Below are 23,601 nucleotides of genomic sequence, written 5' to 3'. Positions count from 1 at the left end.
CTTTGAAGTGACAAAGTCGGGGTTTTCCAACTTTTCGTTGGTTAGGTTAGTTACTTCAAAAAATGTCTGTTTTCTGTACTGCTTACGTGTCGGTGTTCAACAAAGAGTCATTGTATTGCATTGCATTGTATTGTATTGTATTGTATTGTATTGTATACAGGGTGAAATTTAAATCGTGGATCTAAATTAGTGTTTTATGCTCAGTTAATGCCGGACAATAAATAAAATAAATAAATAAATATCATGGGACACTTGACACCAATTGACCTAGTCCCAAACTAAGCAAAGCTTGTACTATGGACACTAAGCAACGGATAAACATACTTATACAGATAAATATATACTTAAATACATATTAAACATCCAAGACACGAGAACAAACATTCGTATTATTCATACAAATATCTGCCCCGGCCGGGATTCGAACCCGGGACCTTAAGCTTCGTAGTCAGGTTCCCTAACCACTTGGCCATCCGGTCGTCAATATAATGCATTGACCCATTTGTTGAAAATAGTCTGATAAAAATTTGCGGTTTTCATACATTGTTCAAATTAAATCATGAAGACAATGTATGGAAACCGCAATTTTTTTCAGACCATTTTCAACAAATGGGTCAATGCATTATATTGTCCCGGCATTAACTGAGCATGAAACACTAATTTGGATCCACGATTTAAATTTCACCCTGTATAATTAAATTACCTGTACACCTAAAATTATACAGTTGCTATGTTGAGGAGCGGTGTCTCTTAACACAAGCATATTAATAATAATAATAACGTTTATGCAGACCAGGGTCCATAGATTGTTAGTAACATGTAATCTCATTTAAAAGGGTTAGTAACACAAAGAAATAAAATTATCATCAAAATTACTAATCAAAATCAAAATAAAATACATCAAAATTACAATCAAATTAAAGTCAAAATTAAAATTCATTTTTCAATATTAATGCTTAAAAAGAGGCACCAACTCAGATTTGGTGTTATGTCTTAAGTTTATGAATAAACTATTTTTTTTTAATAATCTGTGGTTGTTACCCATTTCGAGCAGCGTGTCGTAGTACGCCAGAAGACTGGCGCGCTGCATCACACGGTACAGTTGCAGCTCCGCCTCGTTCGCCGGCGCAGACGTCACCACCACTGCAAACATCATCACCATCATCATCATCACCATATCATCATCATAATCACCATCGCTCGCTGAGTTCCAGGACATCGACGTGTTGGTCCGCTTAAACCGTAAAAACAAAACAATTTATCCATTAGCAATCACTAGTGTATAATACGAACACGACCAAGCTAAGTTTGCATCACGCACTTAACAAGAACAGTTCAAAAATTAAAAATTCTACAAAAAGGAGACGAAAATTTGCTATAATTTTTGTCTCCTTCTTGTGTAATAAATTTTAGAACTGTTCTTGTTAAGTGCGAAATGCAAACTTAGCTTGGTCGTGTTATAGGTAGGGTTGGTATTGCTCACGACTCCCAAAATACCCAGTAGGTAGAGTCAACACATCCTATGGTACGTATGTATGTACAACTTTATGTTACGGAAAACCACAAACCCTCTTATAAAACACCTTTCTTGTGTCGAAATGCTTCGTTGCATAACAAAACACGATCACACGCGAGTATACCATAAAACAACCTTCCGTCTGTTCGTCGGAAATAAACACAACGCTTAAAACGAGCTAATTTATTAAAAATGCAATCACATCGGCTTTCCAGAAAGTTTTAACGTTCGTGCCCCTAACAATTTGGCGGCGGGATCGCGTGAGGAGAAGCGCACACAAAAAACAACCCCTTTTAATAACAACCCTACCTATTACCGAAAAGAATCGCTCCGACCGTTACCGGGCGAAAAAATTCAAAGGTTTATATAAAGGGGACGTCTTTTGTTAGGCAGAACGGGTTGAAACCCCACGCCCTGGCGCGCGGGAAAAATATCGATCGTTGTCATGTATAAAAAAATGTTGCCACCCCAAAAATGGCACCCCGCGTGCACCATTGGGTTTTTGTGAGTAAAAAAAATGTGGGGTGGGTCTATGACTCCACCTCTAGCGGGTAAAAGTTGTAGATAATAGAAAAAAATATGGCAAAAAATTTGGGTCTTTTTTGTGATGTAAATAATGTAGGTAGAGCTCCGTCCCATTTCTTCACATAACGTGAAATGTTATTTGACTCTACAATTTGTTACATACTGGAAATCTATTAAGATTACTAAACTTACGTCAGTTGATAAATAAAATAAAAATTGCTGTAAGCTCCATTTACACAGGTATTCAATGTGGGTAAGTAGCAATATTATTTAATAGTTAACAACTAAGTAGTTAAAGTTAAGTAAACAAAGTACCTACCAGAAATTAAACAAAATTGTATAAGTAATCAATTAAGTAGATGCCCATCAAAATACAAAATTAATCATAAGCTAAGTAATAATTCACGAAACTAAAACATCCTGCATACCTTTCTCTTGTTTTGCACTTTATTCAAAGAAAAAAACCATGAGAATATCCCTAACAAGCCCATGCCCAACTCTTTCTTAAATTAAAAAAAAAACCTGTCTCACGATCCGATGTCCAAAAAACATATTTGCATAATCTGTGCTCGCAAAAAAATCGCCACGCATCGGGTTTATGAAGGGACGCTTGAGGGACGCTAACCCGCGCGTATTGTCTTTTTTTTAATTTTTACTTTTTTTCTGGTCACGTCACAAATTTGCATATGATTTCAATGTCCTTAATTTCTTGAGTCTCACGGTGTAGAAAGTTTTTTAGTGTTTGTAAAAAAGTCTTGAGAAACAGTGTACGACTATTGAATCATTATAATATTTAATTTATGCATTTGCGGCATATGACAGTAGGTAGGTATCCTTTTTATTTCATTTTTTTAAAGACATTCTTTGCATTTCATTTTTGTTGTTTTGTTTTCTTTCAGACACTGTTGTTTCGCATATATCTCACTGTACTTTTTTTAAATCAAAATTTACATATTTTTATTTCATTATTTTAATTTGTTGAGTCTCACGATATAATAACGTTTTTAAATACTTAATTATTGAAAAACTGGAAATAATTAGGTAAGTTAAGTTCTGTGACACATAAGATTAAAAAGCACAAGAAAGTTACACGATGAAAATTATAACAAATTTTCATAAAAAATCTTAAAAACGTATAGATGACGTGGTATTTGCTTTTGCTTCTCAAGCAGAGGATCGTGGGTTCAAACCCGGGCTCACACCTCTGAGTTTTTCGAAATACATGTGCGAAATTACATTTCAGATTTACCAAGAGTTTTACGGTGAATGAAAACATCGTGAGGAAACCTGCACAAACCTACGAAGCAATTCAATGGTTTGTGTGAAGTTTGCAATCTGCACTGGGCCCGCGTGTAGGCATGCTACGGCCCAAGCCCTTTCATTCTGAGGGGAACCCTGTGCCCAGCTGTGGGACGTATATAGGCTGGGATGATGATGATGATGATGATGAATTATAGGTATTTAATTTAGATCTGAACTAATCTAAAGCAGCATCGGCCATCGAACTTTTTGGTTAATAGTCATGGATTCATAACAATCGGTATCCAAACTGCTGTTTGTCTGTCACAGAGCTGTATCATGTGAACTACAATCATATCAAAACAAATAATGTTAGTATACCTAACCACAAAACGTTGTAAAACCCCCGACTTTGTCACTACAAAGTTCAATATCTTAAAAACGGCTGAACCGATTTTGATAAAAAATGTCTAAGAATTAAAAAATCCGCATTCAAATCGGTTTACCCGTTTAAGAGCTACAGTGCCACAGACAACCACACACATCGCGGTTTAACTTATAACACCCCTCTTTTGGCGTCGGGGGTTAAAAAGAAAGTTAAAGACTAGAGTCTTCATACAAAAATAATATTTTTGCTGACTTTTTTTTTGTTCGTTAGGTCCTTTTTTCGAGTCAGACACTAACTTGGCCGGTAACAGCCACGTCATAAATTAACTGCGGTACTAAATTCTGTGTGATTTCAATATTCCAAATCAGATAGTTTTATGTAAAAAAACCTCAACTTGATGTAAAAAAAAAGTTTCTAGTTTTTACTGTTAAAAAAATATTGTATCGATTTTTTTTTATTCGATCTAGCAAGTCTTGCACAGTGCTTGCACACAAAAGTACCTAATCCTAATTTAGAAATAGTTACAAGTCATCCTAATCACTTGAAGATAATCTTATTAGGCCATACAAAGATTCATATGACAATATTTAACCGAACATCAACCAACAAACTAACCAGTTAATTTAAATCACAAAGATCCCAAATTGTAATTACCTTCTCGCTTACATGTGCACTACCGTGCGAAAATCGCAACTAATTCAAACAAAATACAAAGATAATTAGCCTAAAAACACCCTGGTTAAAAATCAAAGACAATTTCTTAGCGGATAAACAAAAACACGCTTTTGTCGTTCGAAATTTGAATCAAAAAGCGCAAGGCGCTAATGACAGGGTAACAAAACGAAATGGCGGGATGTGTGCGTGCATACGATTAGATATTTTTTAGCACTTGCAATGTGATTGATATGCGTAATACCGTCTTTTATGAATATTAATATCCATTGTGCATCCGCTAACGACTTGAAAAAGTCTGTTTTTATAGAGAAGCTTCCGTGCGAATCTTGCGCGTGAACGTCTTAGAGCTTAAAAAAAGTTTCTATGCTAAGCTGTGACGAAAAAAAACCAGTTCTGACTTATTGAATTTATTAATTATTTAAACGATTTTTTTTCTGGTAAGAAGAGTGTGAAAAGCCTAAGTTTTCTTTTTTTCTTCTGTTTGTTATTATGATAGATAAAGATAACATACCTATAAAAGGAAATTCGCACGGTTAAAAAATAAAACTTAACTAATCTCATCCTTTCTTTATGTACCTCTACTTTTTTTTTCATAGAGTTTAAAGTCGATCTATAAAACGGCCAGTACATTTAAAATTATTTATTTTTCAACAAACCTCCTTTGTCTGTGAAACAGAATATTATCCTGCCCTGTGGTCAATATTTAGGCGCGTAATACATTCTAAATTCAAATTGAAAAAAAAACCTGCAACCATATAAATACGATTGCAGTCAAAGTCAAACAGAGCCATATTCACAAAAATTAAGGTTGAAAATGTACTATAGCTTTGTGTATAATTCAGTATGTTTAAAGGAAGGGTTGACCCGTCTCTACCGTTGACTGACAGATGGCCGCACAATCCTAGGGTTGCCATAAAAAATGGGTGGATCATTTTTCTGCTTATTGAATTACTTACATGTTTTTATTTGTTTTACCGCCTTTTACAAGACTATGCAAATCTGAAAACGCATGGGGCTTGCTTGATGGTACTTTGAAGTTGAAAAGACGCTTTCCTAGACAGGCAGCACAAATTTCCTTGTAATAAGTACAATCGCTATTTTTATGAATTTACAGAATTTCAAAGATAACTAGCCCGCGACTCCATCTGCGTAGAATGAGGGCTATCGTTTTTTGTCTTTCTAGATGGCGCCACTATTGCGTGAGGTTTTTAAGTGTGGCTTTCAAAGTCTAGATTAAAATCATATTTAATACACCTTAAAATCGTACCATAAAAATATCGAGCAACCACAGTGTTGCGTAGTCCCGTTTTGTTCGGAAAAAAAGGGAGGACAAAAGTTTCCGAAAGACAAAACTGTCTCCAAACACAGAGATTCATTGCCCCTTATCGCATAATTGCTATAATTAATTTCAGGTAATGCAAAATATTCAAAAAAATATTCTAATTATAAATAAACCCGCGTAGCTCACCCAAAAACTAAGACATTTCGAAGACCTCGCGCTAAACTAGCGCCTCTAGCGGCGAATACATACGCGATAGCCCTCATTCGTTTATCGCTATCTATGGCATTTTTCAGGATATAAACTATCCTATGTCCTTGCCTGGAACTCAAACTATCTGTATAGCGAATTTTATCTAAATCGGTTTTTTGGTTTAGACGTGGTAATGAGGTAACAAACAAACAGAATTACAAAAGTGGGATAAATAACAAATCTTGTTAAAGTTTCATCATCATCCCTGCCTATATACATCCCACTGCTGGGCACAGTTCTCCTGTCAACATGAAAGGTTTTGGGCCGTAGTTTCCACGCCGACCCAGTGTGGATTGGGAACTTCACACACACCATTGAATTGCTTAGCAGATTCTGCAGGTTTCCTCACGATGTATTCCTTCTCCGTAAAGCTCGTGGTAAATTTCAGCTGTAGGTAATTTCGCACATGAATTTCGAAAAATTCGGAGTCGCAAGAGCCCGGATTTGAACCCACCGGAAATGCTGAAAAGTTTCACGTAAACATTTATCCCTTTTTGATTACGTACTTTACGTAATAAGAGTATCATTAAATAAAAACAAAAAATATTTGTGAAAATTTCAATGTTCTATAAGTATAATTATCGCACACCACAAAATCCACATCCCTTTAACACGTTCACGCGTGGTAAACGACTATTATTGCTATTCACTTACAACAATAGATAATATCTATTGGTGAGTCACTAGAAAGTCTAGGAGGGAACACAGGACAAAGTATTAGGGTCCGTATTGAAATCCTAAATTAACTCGTTTTTGCTGGCTCTAACACTAATTCGATTATTTAGGCAACTTTACCAACCCTATGCAAAACGCAACATAAGGGTGAAACAATTTTGACTCACTCTTTTGAATATCGATAGTAGGTGAGGTGCTAACTATCCCCAGAGGTACCAATTAGTCATTCTAATGGGAACATGTGTAAAACGCATAAGTGGCGCCTCAGGCACGGTGGCTTTTCAATTTATACATTGTCTGTGGTAATTGAAACTTTTTAATTTTAAACGTCGGTGTCTTAGCGGCCAGTAATTGTTTTGGGTCGAGCATCTGTGCTTCGAAAAAAAATGTAATTGAAATGCGTATCGTTTGAGGGTTTTCATTTCATACTGTTGTCCATGTTAAGATTTTTTTTTATTCTGTTTCCGGTTGAAGTTTATCTTATTTGTAACGCCCGTTTGCGAATTTCGTTTACTAAAACAGTTGCAAAACGTACTTAGGACCCTTTTGTACAGTCAGCAGCAGAAGTGGATGAGCAGTTACGGTTGCCAAAATGATCTACACACAACTCTACTGCCAAGGTAATAAGAGAGTGTGTAGACATAATTTTGAGTCTACTTCTGCTTCTGACTGTATGAACACTGGGATTTGCAAATTCTATCATCCGACGTTTTTAGTCTGCAAACCATGCAACTACCGCAATTCTTTTAGAATCAAAACTACCGTAAGACACAGACATAATTATTAAAATATAGTACATGGGTTACTCATGTATTAGAAGTCGAGACGTGCTCGACTTGTTTCGAATGAATCCGTGGGTCTTTTTCAAGGTGAGCTCGATCGGAAAGCTCGGTAACTCAGCGTCAGCGGGAAAACTGCCGTCGTCTTCTTCACTATTAATATTGTCACAAGTAGGGATGCAATACGCACTGCAGTAGTGGCACGGTTGGCTTTCTCTACAAATCCATTCTGAAAATTAACCAAGGATTGGTTCGAAACATGTCGGGCTAAATTTGACTTCTAATACGTAAGTGGCACATCTACTATGTGTACGCGTGCCTGTCTACGAACATTTATGAAGTATAGTGGTAGTAGCTTAGATAATTCTGTCGTTCATCGAAGATTTACTTCCCTATGTGCGAAGGACTTTACGATTAAACTTAATTTAAAAACTGAATGGCATCTGAAAACTGATACGAGCGTCAAAATTTGTCGCGAAATGTAAACGTTAAAACGCTTAAAAGTTTTGGCTAATTCCACAGATTTTTTTTTAATGCAGGTGTAAGTGCTGTCAAACTCTTAAAGCTATCATTATACGCATTTTAATTCCACATTTAATTATAAACAGTATCAAACACCCGAATCGGAAAGGCCAAAAACACATGTCGACCGTCGCTCTAATTTCTTTATTATGTTTGATTAACCCTTCAGAGCGTAATTACGAAACAGATGCAAACCTGATTAATTACTAAAAAAACGTCCACCTGCCCAAATCTCACTTTCGATTGAAAAAAAACTGGAGTTTTTTTTCTGGTCCAATCTCGTATGTAAATCGGCCAGTCACTCTTTTGTTTTTTGTCTCTGATTTGAATCGGAAGTTGGGTTTTTAGGATTAGGTGAGATTAAGGTCTGTTATAAGCATTAGAGCAGCGCAGATTACAAAGTTTTTAACGGGCGATAGTTTAGTCGGATTTTAATCAGTACCCATAAATATATCTGCAACTAAAATATATTACAATGTACATGTACATACAATGATAAAGATCGGTCGACAAATAGGTTTGAAAGATGCGATTCCTTTCAAATTAACTCATTAACAAACAACTCAACCCGATCAAAAGCCTAGTTTAGACTTGCGAGAAAAATGGTGCAAGTTGTATTACATTGCGAAAAGGCCAATCTTAAATAAGTAGGTATAATAATCACATCAGTTTATAGGTACTCATACCGGTTCTTTAGAGTGGTGGCTTGCTCTATGCATATGAACGAAATATACTTAAGTGAAAGCAAAGTTACAATATAGTAGAAGAATAAGCTTATAAGGAGAAAGCATCTGAGTTAGGGTCAAACTTAACTCAAATGAATTAACGTAGCACCCTATTTCGACACCAAAGAAAGAACATTTCTAGACAAGACAACTGCACGAGTAACTCGACACCCGTGGTCCAGCCAACCCTAATTGGAACCCAGAAACATCTTACCGGAACTGGAAAAAAATTAAAAAATCATGTCAGAGGGGTCACTAATTCCCACAGAGCCGCACCTTACGGCCAGCGAAAACAAACTAATAATTTGAACCCTTCCGTATTTTTTAACCATAGACAAGGAGTACTCCATTCAGCCTCTTCCGTGAGAACATCAAATATGACCATAGAGTAAGGAGGTCGGTAAAAAATGGAATGGGGGCGACTGGACAGTTGGCGGTTACTTTAAGTACGTTAGATAAAAATCCCCTTTTATCTGATTTGAATAGAAAGGTGGTCGGTTTTTTAATAAAGATTATAGATTAAATGTTTGTAACAGTGATTTGTGATGTCTTAAAACAGAAGCTAGTTTATGTTTTCTAACTTAATAATAAGTTGAGATACGAAAAGTGACTTTGCCATGGCAGATTACGACCTGTCTTATTGTTGTGTGTGAGACGGAGGAAAGAGTGTCATAAAAAAAAGTTAAGTGAATTAAAAAATTGTAATCGCTTGGGATCAGAATGTAAAAGGCTATTTTCAGAAGCGGGTATTATTTTGGTTCCTATGAACAAAATATGTAAAAAAATCTCGTTCTTCATAACTCTACCTGTCTTTAATAAACTTTAAGTATTAATTATAATGTTTTGTTGGTATAATGTGTTAATGTTTGATAATTTTCCGTGATGGAGTAACAAACATCCAACCTTTCGCATTTACAAGGTGTTAATTAAATAACTGAAAACCCCAGACACCCCAAAAATATTTTTTCATTTTAAGTAAGTTGATTGAATTTATTTTCCAATATCTTCATTATTTTAAAAGATATTGGTGTGTTTTGCTTAGTCAGTAATTCTACTTAATTTCTAACACGGCACGTAAATGCACCGCAAGTACCCGAAAAGCGAAAAAAATGTAACTTTACGAGATTTCTGCAGAGGAAATTTGTATCGAATAAATAAAAATACATGTAGGTAATTTGCTGTGGAATGTTCAACTTAGTTTCTAGAGCTGGGTAATAAGCTTCAATAACCAGATAAAAATATCCACTGTAATAGTAACATTACACGTCGACTATAAACGCATTCTCACGTCACATCATTAGGTTTTTTATCGTTACTTTTTCACTCCTTTATTACTTCGCCCTCTGATGCCTCTCCCTCACCTTCTCAGTACAGGTGTATCTATAAAAAACCCATATCAAGCGTTAACCATAGACTATAGAGCGATGTGGGTTCCCGCGTTTTTATCATTTTTTTTAGAAACAAATGAAAAACAGTGTGAGAATGCCGCGAGAAGTTAATTCAATTTTTATGTTGTTATATAGATTTTTATTGAGGCTAATACAGTAGCAGAAGTAATACAACAAATCTGTAGGCAATTATCAGTCTATTAGAAAAAACTGTTTCCAATGTTAAAACAATTCTTTGACATTTTTTTAATTAATTTATATCTACACTTATCATGGACACTTAAAAGTTTTAAAAGATTTATGCATAGCTATGACTATGACTGTACCAGTGCACACCAGCTCTGGCGTTCAATTAAAATGAAACTCTGCCAAAAGACTCTGTACCTAGCATATAAAAAAGGCTGTAGTTACGAACTCTATAAAAAACCCATAAATAATATTTTAAGTAACACCATAAAATATCTAGGAAATCAAGAAAAAATATATCAGCCTCGACTCACGTCTCAACGGGCGTTGAATAAAATTAAAAATAATGACGATCAAATTTGGAACGACAATCCAAAGACACATGTTACTTCCGATGCTGGCCACTAAAATCAAGACCCTTTAAAAACACAACAGCGGCATCCGCAATCATTCAAATTAACAATTAAAAAGAAATAAAACAAATCTCTATGGCCAGCTTGGCGGGAAACAACTGACGTTTGTTTTTTTTAGTCTAACAGGTGGCAAAGGGTTAAGGTGACTAATGCCTATCCCTGGGTGAAAGCGTGTCAAACTAACAGACAAAATATTGGCATGTGTTGTATTCGTTAATTAATTTAGTGAAGAAATTGAAAGTTTACCCCTTTCTTTGGTGGTCTCTTAATTACCATTAAAAAGTAGACATTTATTTTTCGTATTTAGTTTATCCAGTTGAAGTTATTAGGTATTGCCAATGTCCAAAATACATATCAGACTTGAAGCAAACTAAAAAAACTGTAATTGATATCGAGTAAAAGAGTTTAAAGAGAATTTAAACTTTACGGTCACATTTCCTTTACGAAAAAAAACAATAAGCCGTAAAATAAATACAATTTCTTACCCTATCATTACGATTCCTTTTCAATGTAACACTGACCCATATTTTGTCACGTTTATTTCTATAGTAGTAAGGTTTATATTTAGTTGGTAAGTGATTGTTGGTTTTCTAGAGTTAATGCTCTACGTTTTGTGGGTCAGGCGACAGACCGGCATCCAAGGTTTTGCCAACATAATGATGTTTAAAAAAGTAGTTTTCAACACATGTGCTTGAAAAGTGTGCCTTTATGTAGCTGCGGAGTGTGCCAATTAGTTTTTGCTTGCGCTAGTGACATCGAGTGCTTGCTTATAACATAACCGACTTCAAAAACGACTTTCGAAAAACGAGGAGGTTCTATGTTCGGCTGTTCGTATTTTTTAAAGGTCCCATACCCAAAGATACAGTCACCTGCATTAATACCTGCTTCAACGGAGCGTGCCAAAATATCTGACACCTACAAGCCCCAGAAATAGAGTCGTATCAGATCTATGCAAGATTTGTTGTGTCAGATATTGGTGTTGGTGACTTTGGTACCCTAGTACTCAGACTGTTTTGTCTGTCACAAAACTGTGTCCTAAGAACCGCAGACACTTCAGTTTCACATAAAATAGTGCGTATATTACTATGGTCATCAGAAAAATCAAACAGGTATAATGAGAGTATTTTTAGGTGTTATTAACTTTTTTAAAGTAGCGTTTAAATATTGTGCCTGCAACGGTAAAATCCTCGTGTGCGAGCACGACTCGCACTTGGCCAATTTTTTAAAGAAAAACTTAGCTATGATATTGCATCAACTGATTCTTAAACAATGTTATGAATTAACCGAAAATGCACTTTACCCGACACCTTTTAAAGACTAGAACGTGTACTTCCGTACCGCGTGCTATACCGCTAAAACGTGTACTTATTTTAGTGGGTATTCTGTATCTTCCAGAAATAAGACCCGCAGATTTTGTAGCGCTATCGTCTGACATTGACCGTGATTCGAATGCCTTCGGTACTCCTTGTCACACTCCATACGTCAGAAGGAAACAGGAAACAAAAGGGTTCGAAAAAGGATCTAATCTTTGGCAGCAGCTGTCTTGGCAGATGTTACCGGACATCGCAAGGATACTTTTACGATTCAATACACTCGTAATGCTATCGAAATAGAGTTTTTTTTTGCTCTTTTTGTGATTTGCTTAAGTTGTGTGTAAATCTATTACCAAGTTAAATAGTGCGGTTTAGTTAAATCTTATCAAAAGCAAGTTAAGATGAGTTTTGAATGTTTGGTAATTATTTCAACATGTTGTATGAAGGTCATCGACCTGCATTTTAAATTCATCGAACGTGGATTCAGATTGATATTTTATTGATTGTTTGACTTCAAAGACAGGTGTTGATTTAATTTTTATGGTGATTTTTGGTCTTTTGATTTATTAAGTTTGTTTTTGAGATTGACGTTTGAGCATAGCACTCGCATTCTATCCAGACGATTTTGTTTGTGTTTTCTTTAGCAGTTACTGATTTATGATCACCTATTAATAAAGATTTTACTCAATCCTTGTAAAAAAAAAATTAAGACACAACTGTAATAAATGTATTTTCTTTCATTCTAATAAAAAAAAATATTTTTTATCGAGGGATTAAAATAAGGCAATATATACCCGAGGTGGTTAGCCACCCGAGCTTTAGCGAGGGTGTCTATTTATCCGAAGATTTATATTGACTTTTAGTCTCGAGGTTAAAACTCTATTTGCACTTCGATTACGAGAAAAAACAATTTATTTTAATCGTTTATGATTTACGCTCTACAACAATTTCAAAGTTTTCGCGGTAAATATTTTTTTCCAACCATACACGGGTATATAACAAAATCGCATCGGCGAAATGGTCCATACACAAGCTGGAATAAATAGAATGGCGCCACCTTCTATGCGGAAAGAGCATAGAATTAAGACCACGTAGACTAAGAACGTAACATTTTCGTCATGAAATACACCCAAACAATCTTATTTTATGCCAAAAACTAAGAAAGTAAAAAAAAAAATATTATTACTCCCTAGCGACTAAAGTACTCACTTTACTCCCGCCTCGTAAGGCTATATTGACCTACTTTTAGAGCATGAGAAGTGATAACCTTATTTTAGCCCTGAAATTGAGATTAATTTTACTAAGATACTACTAAATACTAAATAATAAATTTACTAATTAATTTTTAAATATGTATTACACAGGTCTATATCGACTGGTCGAAAATTGTTAGTCATGATTGACATAAATAACTCTTTTTTTTCTCTGAAACCATTTATTTTTCAGAATTTTTATAAAACAAACCTACCCTAATCTGTAGATTTCTACAGAATGACCATTTAAAAATATATGAAAAATGTACGGTTTCAGCGGGTAGAAAATATGACTAACAATAATTATGACAAATATTACATTATGACTTATAAAATTATGGCAGTCGAAAGGATCCCAAAGGTACACAGAATAATTAATTTTTAGTTAAATAATGTTCAGTTCCACAAAAACTGTTAGTCACACAAAAAAAACCTATTTTTAATACTAGCCTGGTGACTTGATACGATTATACGTATTTAGAATTTCGGAGTAGTCCCTCTGTACGTGTTACCTTCCCCACGAAAAGTGGCAGCAAAAATGTAGAGCAAGGAGAAAGTAAACTAGTAAAGCCATCTTAATTTTTTTTAACCTTAAAAAGTCTAGTATCAAGCAAATGTCAGAGTTAGGGTATAAAATTCTGTAATTAATTTTAAGAATTGTACGTGATATCAAAAATTCCAGATATCCATATGAAAAACTCCAAACCTCGACACCCCCGCCAACAGAACAATAGACAATCGTTTCACCTATTCAATTCAAATAAAGAACGTAGTTACGCAAAGATGCGTTCAAAAACAGCGGTTAATGTTTTTTAAGCCTTTCTGTTCTTTTCATTCACTTCTTACGGTCTGCAAACTTAATCTAACAAACATTAGTGGCGCTGTCATCTACGCATAAACGAGAAATCTACATGTCGCTTGATCAGTTTCCAGTTTCTGCCACTAGGTCAGATAAATTTGCCGGCTCTACAATACGATGTGTGTTTATGCAAATGGTTTTTAATTGTTGTATCATGCAGTTTTTATGGTCTTTTGGAGAGTACTGACCGAATGGTAAGTGGTAGTGACGCATCTGTCATTTCTGATATTAAAACGGTCGTCTACATTCAAAAGGAACGGAACTCAAATGGCTAGGTTTTTTATCGTACCACGATGCAACGACGTTTTTTGTTTTGCTGAAGACGCGTTGGGTTTAATGAAAGAGATGATGCAGATACTTTTTTGCAGTACAAATAAGTTTTATTTTAAGTAGAGCCACGCACAGTAGAGACATAATGTAGCATCTCATTCATTATATTATAATGGCCATGTTTATGTGGCGCTAAGGTAAAAAGTACTACCAATACCAACTCAATGCAACCTACTTCTTTAGAAAAAAACGCTGCATACAGGTATTATTTTTCAAAAAAATATATGAATAAGTACATTCCGATTTCAAAATTTACTTTACTAGCGGCTTGGATCCTAGCGTACTTTAAAAAGTTCAAATATAAATATTTAAAAAATACTGTCTGAAATAAATAAAAAAATTAGAAAACTAGGAACTTTCGTCTCGATCTAAAACAATACATCTATTAGAAAACTGTTGGACCTAATCATCATAGACACTGATGTTTTTCTAATCGAATCGAATCGATAACCAAATCAATTACTGTTTTATTTCCGATATTTTTAACAATGCGATATACTTTGTTCACTAACTAAAACTTGATGTACCTATAGATATCGATTAAATTTCAATACAATAATTATTCATTATTAAAATTTATATTAAATATTGTCACACTAAATTTATATTAAGAACGTATTTAATGTCACACTGTCAGCCTTCATTAAAGCCATCAAATGATTATTAAAGTACCCCATATATAAGTATTGCACGCTGAGTCCCAATAAAAACGGAATGATCTTGTTTTTAGGCGTCGTCTCGTCTCCGAAGACTTGAATTTTCATGAGTACAATATTTATCGTGTTGACGCCATTAAACGGCGGCGGTGGCTGGCTTTGCGCCCTTTCCATATTCCCTTTATTTATGTCACAAAAACAATATACCTTTATCGGGCCCGTTGCTTTTTTACAGTTTAATTCTCAAGATAATGGCGGAGTCAAATGACCGTCCGTAAAACCGCGGGAATTCGAGCGATGTCCGCGCGCTTTTAAAGGTATTTTTTTGGGCGCGCTCGGCCGTCGGCGGTTTTCGGTTTTTTGCACGGCCCCGATGAAAACCGTAATGGCATTTTATCGTGCATAAGAGCGGGTGGAATCATTAATTATTTATAATAAGCGCTAGCGATCGTCGCCATATTTATTTCGCTACCGAAATGACATATTTTGACGGGATTTGCAACTTTCGTGGTGTTTTTCCGGCACGTCTGGATGATTATGTATTCATTTATTTTTAAGTTGGTATTTTTTGTTTAAGTACGCCTGTTAATTTTACAAATATTTATTGTTTACATTTTACAATATGTTTCGTAGAAATATTTATAACCACATCCTTGCGATTATTAAATAAAAACGAACCATTCAATCGTTCTTAAGCTGATTACAATTTTGAAAATGGAATTCATTGAAATTAAAAATATTAAAACATTGTTTTTGTCCTTTTGTTTATCCTTCAATACCTACAGCATTGCTGTCCCTATAAAACACCCGTATTTATTTTTAATTTCAGAACATCGCTCGTTTCCTGCATACAGCCATACAGCCGCATTTTTAAAAACAAAACAGGAAGTGTTTCCGTGGCTGTACATCAAGAATATAGGTGTGCATTCTTAAACCATATACGTTTATTATGATATTATGCTGAAGTTGTGTAAAAATTGGCGCAAATCTGCATAATATGTAGATTTCACTCGTGGTGGGTTAAGGGGCGGTTTTTGTGAAGCAATATACATTTAAGGCGAATTTATTTACATATTTTTCTCGAGATACATATTCAATAGATATTATACTCGTAAATACCTTTAAAGATGATCTGAGACATTGTGCCTTGTAAAGACGTTGTGTTATATTATGTCACCTATATATAACACAACAACATGGGGTTAGGTAATACTCATATCTCATATCATGTATGCCTCGTTCCTGCTTAAATTTCATTTTGTTTCCTTTGAGGTATTCAGCCAGCAATATTGTAACTAAGATTACACAATAGTATATAGTTGTAGAGGCACGAAAGTAAGCAATATATGAACGAGTTAGTTTGAAGTCCTTCGACAATACGAGTTCATCTATTGCACTTTTAGCCGAGACTAAACATTGTGCTTTTCACGATCACTGCGAGGAAATAGAAATAGTATGTCACCCCTCCCGCACGCCACGCCAGCACGCCAGGAATGAAATTCAGAAATTATTCTAAAAAGTCGTATCGTATTATTATGAAATACATATATTGATACGACCTGTTTTCGTAATGTGTTACATTGTTGTCGTGTTTTGCGCGCCATAAATGTGTCGGCTGTTAAATGTACATATATATGCAGTTTCGGGTACTGGATTTAGGTTATCTATGACCACATTTTCGAGCAGTGCCGTGAAAAACTATTTGTGGTCGCTACAAAAATATTTAACCAGATTATTTGAAAGGAGGAAGCCTTTAAAAACATGTCGGTTCATAGAAAACTGTCATTTTAGACTCGATTATTTACATTTTTATTGTTTTTTGTCACCTGTATAATACCTACCTACTTTTATCAAATAAAGGATTGATTGGTTGATTGATTCATTAAGAGAAGTCTCTTCGTTCCATTCTCCAAACAAACGTAGTCCCAGTCTCATTTGAAAACTAGGCAACAGAAAAAGATGAAATTTTGTCAGTTTGGACTAGACGTAATTATCTATGCCTGTAGTTTTTCAGATTTTCATATAAATATTATCAGAATTACAGGAGCTCAAAAGTCGACAAAAAAAAGATGTCAACTTTGCACGAGAATTACAGAGTAATAAAGCATTTTTACAAAAATCAAAAAAAACACAGGCATAGAAAATATAATGAACAATAATATCATTGATTTTGTGCTACACTTTTCGTGTAATATGAGGACAACGAAACCTAAAATTCAACCGCCCAAATCTTGAAAAGCCTACATCTATCTCGATATAAATTACGGACGTCGTTGCGGAAGGCATGGGGGGGACGGCTGCGAGCGCTTATGTCACGAGCGATAAAGACAGCAATATCCCAAACGAATAAATAACGCGGCCGCGCGGCCAGCAGGGAAACTTCTCTTAAGATGTGTTCAAATGTGTTGTGATACGTAACTACCTAAGTTTTAATGTAATTACACCGTCCACGTGCAGAGTCAGTTGCACTTGGCACTAATATTATGAATGCGAAAGTTTGTAAGATGTTTGTAAGTCTGTTTGTTTGTTACCTCATCACGACTAAACCGCTGAACCGATTTAGATAAAATTTAGTTTACAGATAGTTTGAGTCCCGGGGAAGGACATAGGATAGTTTTTGTCCCGGAAAAGAATTCTAAGGAGATGAAGTCGCGGCCAATAGAACAGGCTAGTTGCGAAATAAAGAATGATGCTTCTTCTCAAAAATGGCCAGCTTTTTAACCCATTTTAGTAAATGTGCGTCTTATTTATGCTGGTTAAAAAAAAGATTCCCAAAATCAATCTTAATTTGATTGCTTAGTAACGACATCTCTTGTCCGGGTGAGCGGTTGGTTCAAATGGAGTGCCGAAAGTTTCTCGATGAGGGCTACGGTATAGATGTCGCTAGCGTCACTGCTTAAGTGGCTAAATAAGAAACAAACAAGCTGAGATATGAGGTGCATAGGGGAAATTTGTGTCTGTACCGTTGACCAGCAGTCACCACTGCTGGTGTAGCGGTATAGCACGCGGTACGGAATACCGAGGACCTGGGTTCGATTCCCAGTGCTGGTCTTATTTTTCTGGTTTTTCTGTGCATCTATATTTCAGTTTGTATTTTCAATTTAGATTTTACGGGATGACCGTAAAAGTAAAAATTTGGAATTGAAATAAAAAATACAAAAAGATTCCAAAAACCAATCTTAAATGTGCGTGTTTATATTCAACTTGTATGACTGTCACGTCACAGTTATTTTTTGCTCGTGCCGTTTATCTTTCTTTTTACCACACACCGTTAATGGGTTGTTTATGCAGAATACTTTAAATACGGTAAGTACAGGCGAGGTGGCACCTAAAAAGGCTTAATCGTATTATATAGCCGAGGTCTCAAACTGAGAGTAGATTTGTTTAAAAAAAAACTTTCTCTATGGCGGCAGTGAACATTTTTCTACACTGTCTGCAGACACCTGGGTACATGACTCCGATAAAAATATAATATTTCAATAAATTCAAAAATACAACGTAAGTATCTACAACTTCAACTTCTCAGAAATGTTCTAATATTTTGAATTGTTTGATTAAAAAAATTATACATTTATTTTTAAAATAAAATTAATGTATGTTCCGAAACATTATCGTAAATCAGTCATTTCTCCATTAACACTGCGGCGCTTGGTATGAAGGTTTGTACAGTCGAACAAATTGAATCACCACCGAGGGTGGAACCTTTTAATAATCAATTTCACTATGATTTCCTAGACAATGACTAGACGTGTGAGATGTCAACATGACATTAGTAGCACAAAGGTTCCTCGGTCATGTTTGTGATCGACTGTTTGTACATAGGTTAAAAATACCTTAAGCAACACGTTCACGTGGTATTCACCTTTGTCCAAAGGGTAAACAGTTAAAAATAATAAAAAATAAATATCATGGGACACTTGATACCAATTGACCTAGTCCCAAACTAAGCAAAGCTTCTACTATAGATACTAGGCAACGGATAAACATAGATATTAAGGGGCTGTTTTACCATCCATTGATTAGTGTTAACTGGCGGTTAAATGTGATGCCGTCTCCGTCTATTCGAACAAAACAAATAGAGACGGCATCACATTTAACCGTCAGTGAACACTAATCAATGGATGGTGAAACAGCCCGTAAACATCCAAAACCCGAGAACAAACATTCGTAATATTCATACATATAACTGCCCCGCGGCCGGGAATCGAACTCGGGACTTCAAGCTTCGTAGACAAGTGGTTAGAGAACCACTTGGCCATCCGGTTGTCAGTGTTAGTTGTATGCTCACCGAGTACTGATGAGTCAAAGGAAACTTTTCAAAATTGCGGAACTTTTCGTATAGGAACGAAAACTTCTTACAATTTTGTATGGGGATTGAAATTTTCCGTTTCTTAAATTTAAATTTCCTATGAAGTCGTATCTTGTGAAAATCTCCAGAATTTTCCGAGAACTTTTTCAACTTTTTGGAAACTTTGCGCGAGTTGCATATTCCAAGATAGGAAATCAGCTTTAGTTTAGTCTGTTCGTGTCTTCTGATGAAGTAACCTAACTTTACGCCATTTTGTTTTTTCCCGCCCTATTTTAAATCAGCCAGTTTTCATTAGCGATTTCCCAAGACGCAAGTTTTTGCTGCGCACAATGAGAGCGCAGTTTTTCCGACTTTTCCACGGTTTTTCCACAGACAGCATACACTGGCTGGTTTTTATTGCATTTGTCGTGGAATGGTTTTGATCCTTGAGTGATAGAATAGAAATTAATTAAGTACTTAATGGATTAAAAATAAAAGGGACAACAGCCAAAAGTTGAAGTCATGGTTCATATGCTAATAGGAATAATTATAATTTAATTTTATACTGGAAAATCTTATGTATGTATATACCTAAGGTTTAGTTATTAAGGACTAATCTTTAAAAAAATATTCCACAAATTGTTTAATTTTTTCCCAAACGTTTCGACAGACTTCATTATTTTTTTAATTGTGCATGACAATAAATGTTTACATACATTAATTGATCGATGATGAGTATGTATATATAATATACTGGTTCAAAGTCGTGACTAGATTTTGAACCAATAAATCCGATGTATACTTTTACGTGAATTATCATTATCAATTAGACTAATATTAATTAGTCTAATCCGCTGAAACGAGTGCATATCAAATTACATAAAGTTAAAAAAGAATAATGGACGAAATACACAATGATCATTTGATATAATATACGTATTTGATGCACTGAGTGAAGTTCGGAAATCTAATGTCAGTCGAGAATGCTAAACCTCTTCATTTATATTATAGATGCCAACGCGCAGGCGAATCACCTGATGGAAAGCAATCACCGCTGCCCATAGATATCCATAACATAATCTGGGTTACGGAGGCGTTGCTGGCCCTTTGAGAAAAGTAGGCTCATTTTTTAGGGTTTCGTACCCAAAGGGTGCCAAGGGAACCCTATTACTGAGACTCTGCTGTTTGTCTGTCTGTCTGTCCGTCCGTCTGTCACAGCGCTCTATCTCTTGAGTCGTAATAGTTAGACATTTTAAATTTTCACAGATTATGTATTACTATGGTTGCTATAACAACAAATACTAGAAAGAGAATAAAATAAATATTTAAGGGGGGGGGGGCTCCGCTCCCATACAAAAACGTGATTGTTTTGCCATTTTTTTGCTTTATATTAATAACGGCTACAGGTACGCTTGAAATATTCACAGAATGTTTAGTTGTATAATCACTTTAAAAATAAATAATTAAATTAAAATGAAATAAATGTTTAAGGGGGGCTCAAACAAACTTGATTTTATTGCCGTTTTTGCTAATGTCTAATGTATAGACAATGGTACGGAACCCTTCGTGCGCGAGCCCGGCTCGCACTTGGCCGGTTTTTTTGAAGATCCCCCAAATTGTACCGGTCCTGAAATATTCCAAAGTTTCACGTTTCCTTGAATAGCACACCTTATTCAAATACTTACTTCAAGTATCAAGAGCTCAGCATCCGATCTCAGGGCATTAAGAGTCAGAGGGGCACGCAAAAACGGCGCCAAGACAAAGCGAGAGAAAAACGCAAATTACCGCAGTGGGTTCGATTCCCATCGCCGTCAATTCTCCGAACCGGGTTTTTTGCGTAATATCATAAAAAGCTAGCTTTTCTTAATGAAGGGACGGTATATGTTTAATTGGTTATGTATTGGTTGAAGAAAACTGGTGGATTTTTGATGGTGAACTCATAAAAAATATAATTATGTATATTTTCGGGTTAAAGAGTTATATTGATCTCTATTACATTTCTGCATTAATAATCAGCTCCAGAGTGTGATGTGTTGGCTGGTCGTTAGACTAGAGAAGTGCTGTACCCCTAGTGTAAGTTTTCGGTTACATAATACGTCTCGATCGCGTTCGCGTAAAATCTCAATTTGTATGGAAACACGAACTTCGCAAACGTTCCGCCAGAGTCGCTATTCGTGTTGCCATACAAATTGAGATTTTAACGCAAACGCGATCGAGACGTATTTTGTAACCGAAAACTTACACTAAGGGCACTGAATGTCTAAACTTTTGTGAGATGATGGATGCTATACATACATGTCTACCTTTATTTAAATTTTTGTTTTGTTAAGTACAGGATGTTTTTGTTAAGTAAAGAAAAGTTAAGAATAGTTGTTTTTGTTATACTTATTTATTATATTGTTATTCAATTTCTTTCCCTCTCTAAGCTTGTGTTTGTCTTGTGCAGTGTCTTAGTGTCAAAACTGTTAGAATGTACTTAGGTCAAGTTTTTGAAATAAATAAATAAAATACATAACTAATAGAGTTGCAAGATTTAATAATAATTAATACCTCAAAAAAAAGGAACCTTATAGGATCACTGTGTTGTCTGTCTGTCTGTTTCGTCAGCTCTGCTAATACTGACTGAATATTCAATTATTAATAGATATGTATGGAACACTCAGTGCGCGACATTGACTCGCACTTGGTGGGCTTTTTAATTAGATACAATTACCTAAAGTAATAAAAGATACTGTGTATCTGTAATCGTGACAATTTAATAATTACTAGCCGTAAACGCGACTCCGTCCGCTAAGAATTCAAGATTGATTTTTGGAGTCTTTGTATTTTTTATTTCAACTCCAAATTGAAAAGCAACTAGGTACAAAAGTGATCACTTATTTATGACGTTGACTGTACTAAGTAATCTACATTGGATACAATGTAAACAGAAAAGTACCTACTGAAAAGAAAATCTATATAGAATAACTTAATTGTTATCTTCATAAGCGAGCTTGAAAATATAATGTATAAATATGATTTAATCAAGGCTTTCCTTTGCGAAAGTCTAAATATATGCGCGAACTAAACTGCAATATGTAGAAGCATTGGTTTATTATTAGTAACATAATCTGTTACTTAAAACTACCGTGTGATACAGACATACTTATTAAAAAATCATGGTTCCTTGTCAAAGAGAGCTCGAACGGAAAGCCAATCGTGAGCTCTTCTTGACATGGAACCACGGATTAGTTCGAAACATGTCGGACATACTTCGGCTTTTAGTACAAGAGGGACTAGTGTGTCATATTTTATTTTAGTAACTAACTAAGTATGCATTATGAGACGCACTTTATGTGCAACGGTGGCATAGCAAGTTAGTTATTTCAATTCCGTATATTAAATATTTCGTTCGAAATCAGTTTCGCCTTTGCTATCTTTTTTACGCAACAATAATTTATAGCTCATACGAAATGTCAAACAGATGCAGGACATAAACTACTTGTGGAATTTAAAAATAAAACATTTAAAAAAACGCATGTGACTGATGTGACTTACTGGTTCCATTCACGTTGCGCCCAATGATCTTATTGGAGCCATTCGCGGGGGCGGCACTCCGTCCCGCTTCCTCTCCCGGACTTTCCATCTCCCTCTCGCTCGCACACATCAACAATTTCCAAAAACACTACAACCCAAAAATTACATTACACTGAAAAAAACAATTAGTCTATGGTTTCACAACTGGATGAGCACAACGTGCTCCTTTCCATTCATTCAATGACCTGTTCGAATTGAATTTGACAGTTCGTAAGTTCGCGGGTTTTGGCGCGTGCTTTTGACATGTGTCGTGGCGGACTCGACGTTCGCGCCTCGACTGACGGGGTTTTGAGCCATGCAGCTGCAACGGCAAAGCCCCGCCCAGCACCCCACGCGAATCCCCCTGTATGCTTTCCTTGCCTTCGTCAGCTCGTATATAAAAAACTCACCGATTTTTGTGTGTGTGGGTTATGTGAAGGGTAAAGTTTCGGTTGAAATGAAATCTTCATATTGATTAAACTGCCAACTGGGTTAGATTCGTAAGTTGAGTTCAAATGATCAAATTTCGGACGTAGTTTTATGTCAGCTGAAACAAATATTGAATGAACGTACGAGTACTTATGTAGTTCAATTTAATTATGATTTAATTCTACCTAGGTATTATTGACGTTCCTTTACAATGCCATGATTTAATTTTTAAAATGGACTTTTTGCGTTTGTTTAGATACTTATATTTTTAATGCACGATTAAATTGTTACTTGAAAATGTTTCTACATTTTTTTTCACATATTTAAAAGAGTTTGATGAAGTCATGATTTTTTAT

The 23,601-nt window shown here is 35.4% G+C and overlaps 1 protein-coding gene across 1 annotated transcript in view; it reads right to left on the bottom strand.

Moving 5' to 3' along the window:
- The window catches only part of nab (NGFI-A-binding protein homolog), a 34,387-nt gene extending 11,285 nt beyond the window's left edge, over positions 1-23,102 (bottom strand). The window contains exons 1-2 of the mRNA XM_074103225.1: positions 22,799-23,102; positions 1,042-1,143 (exon numbers count right to left, since the gene is read on the bottom strand). Of these exons, the coding sequence (XP_073959326.1) occupies positions 1,042-1,143; positions 22,799-22,907 (211 nt within the window). The 5' untranslated portion in view covers positions 22,908-23,102. The remainder of the gene's footprint in view (positions 1-1,041; positions 1,144-22,798) is intronic.
- Positions 23,103-23,601: the final 499 nt, after the last annotated feature.

Source organism: Choristoneura fumiferana, chromosome 20, assembly GCF_025370935.1.
Source record: "Choristoneura fumiferana chromosome 20, NRCan_CFum_1, whole genome shotgun sequence".
Classification (NCBI taxonomy): domain Eukaryota; kingdom Metazoa; phylum Arthropoda; class Insecta; order Lepidoptera; family Tortricidae; genus Choristoneura; species Choristoneura fumiferana.
The sequence above is the reverse complement of the archived record's forward strand: the minus strand, read 5'-3'. Positions and strand labels throughout refer to the sequence as shown.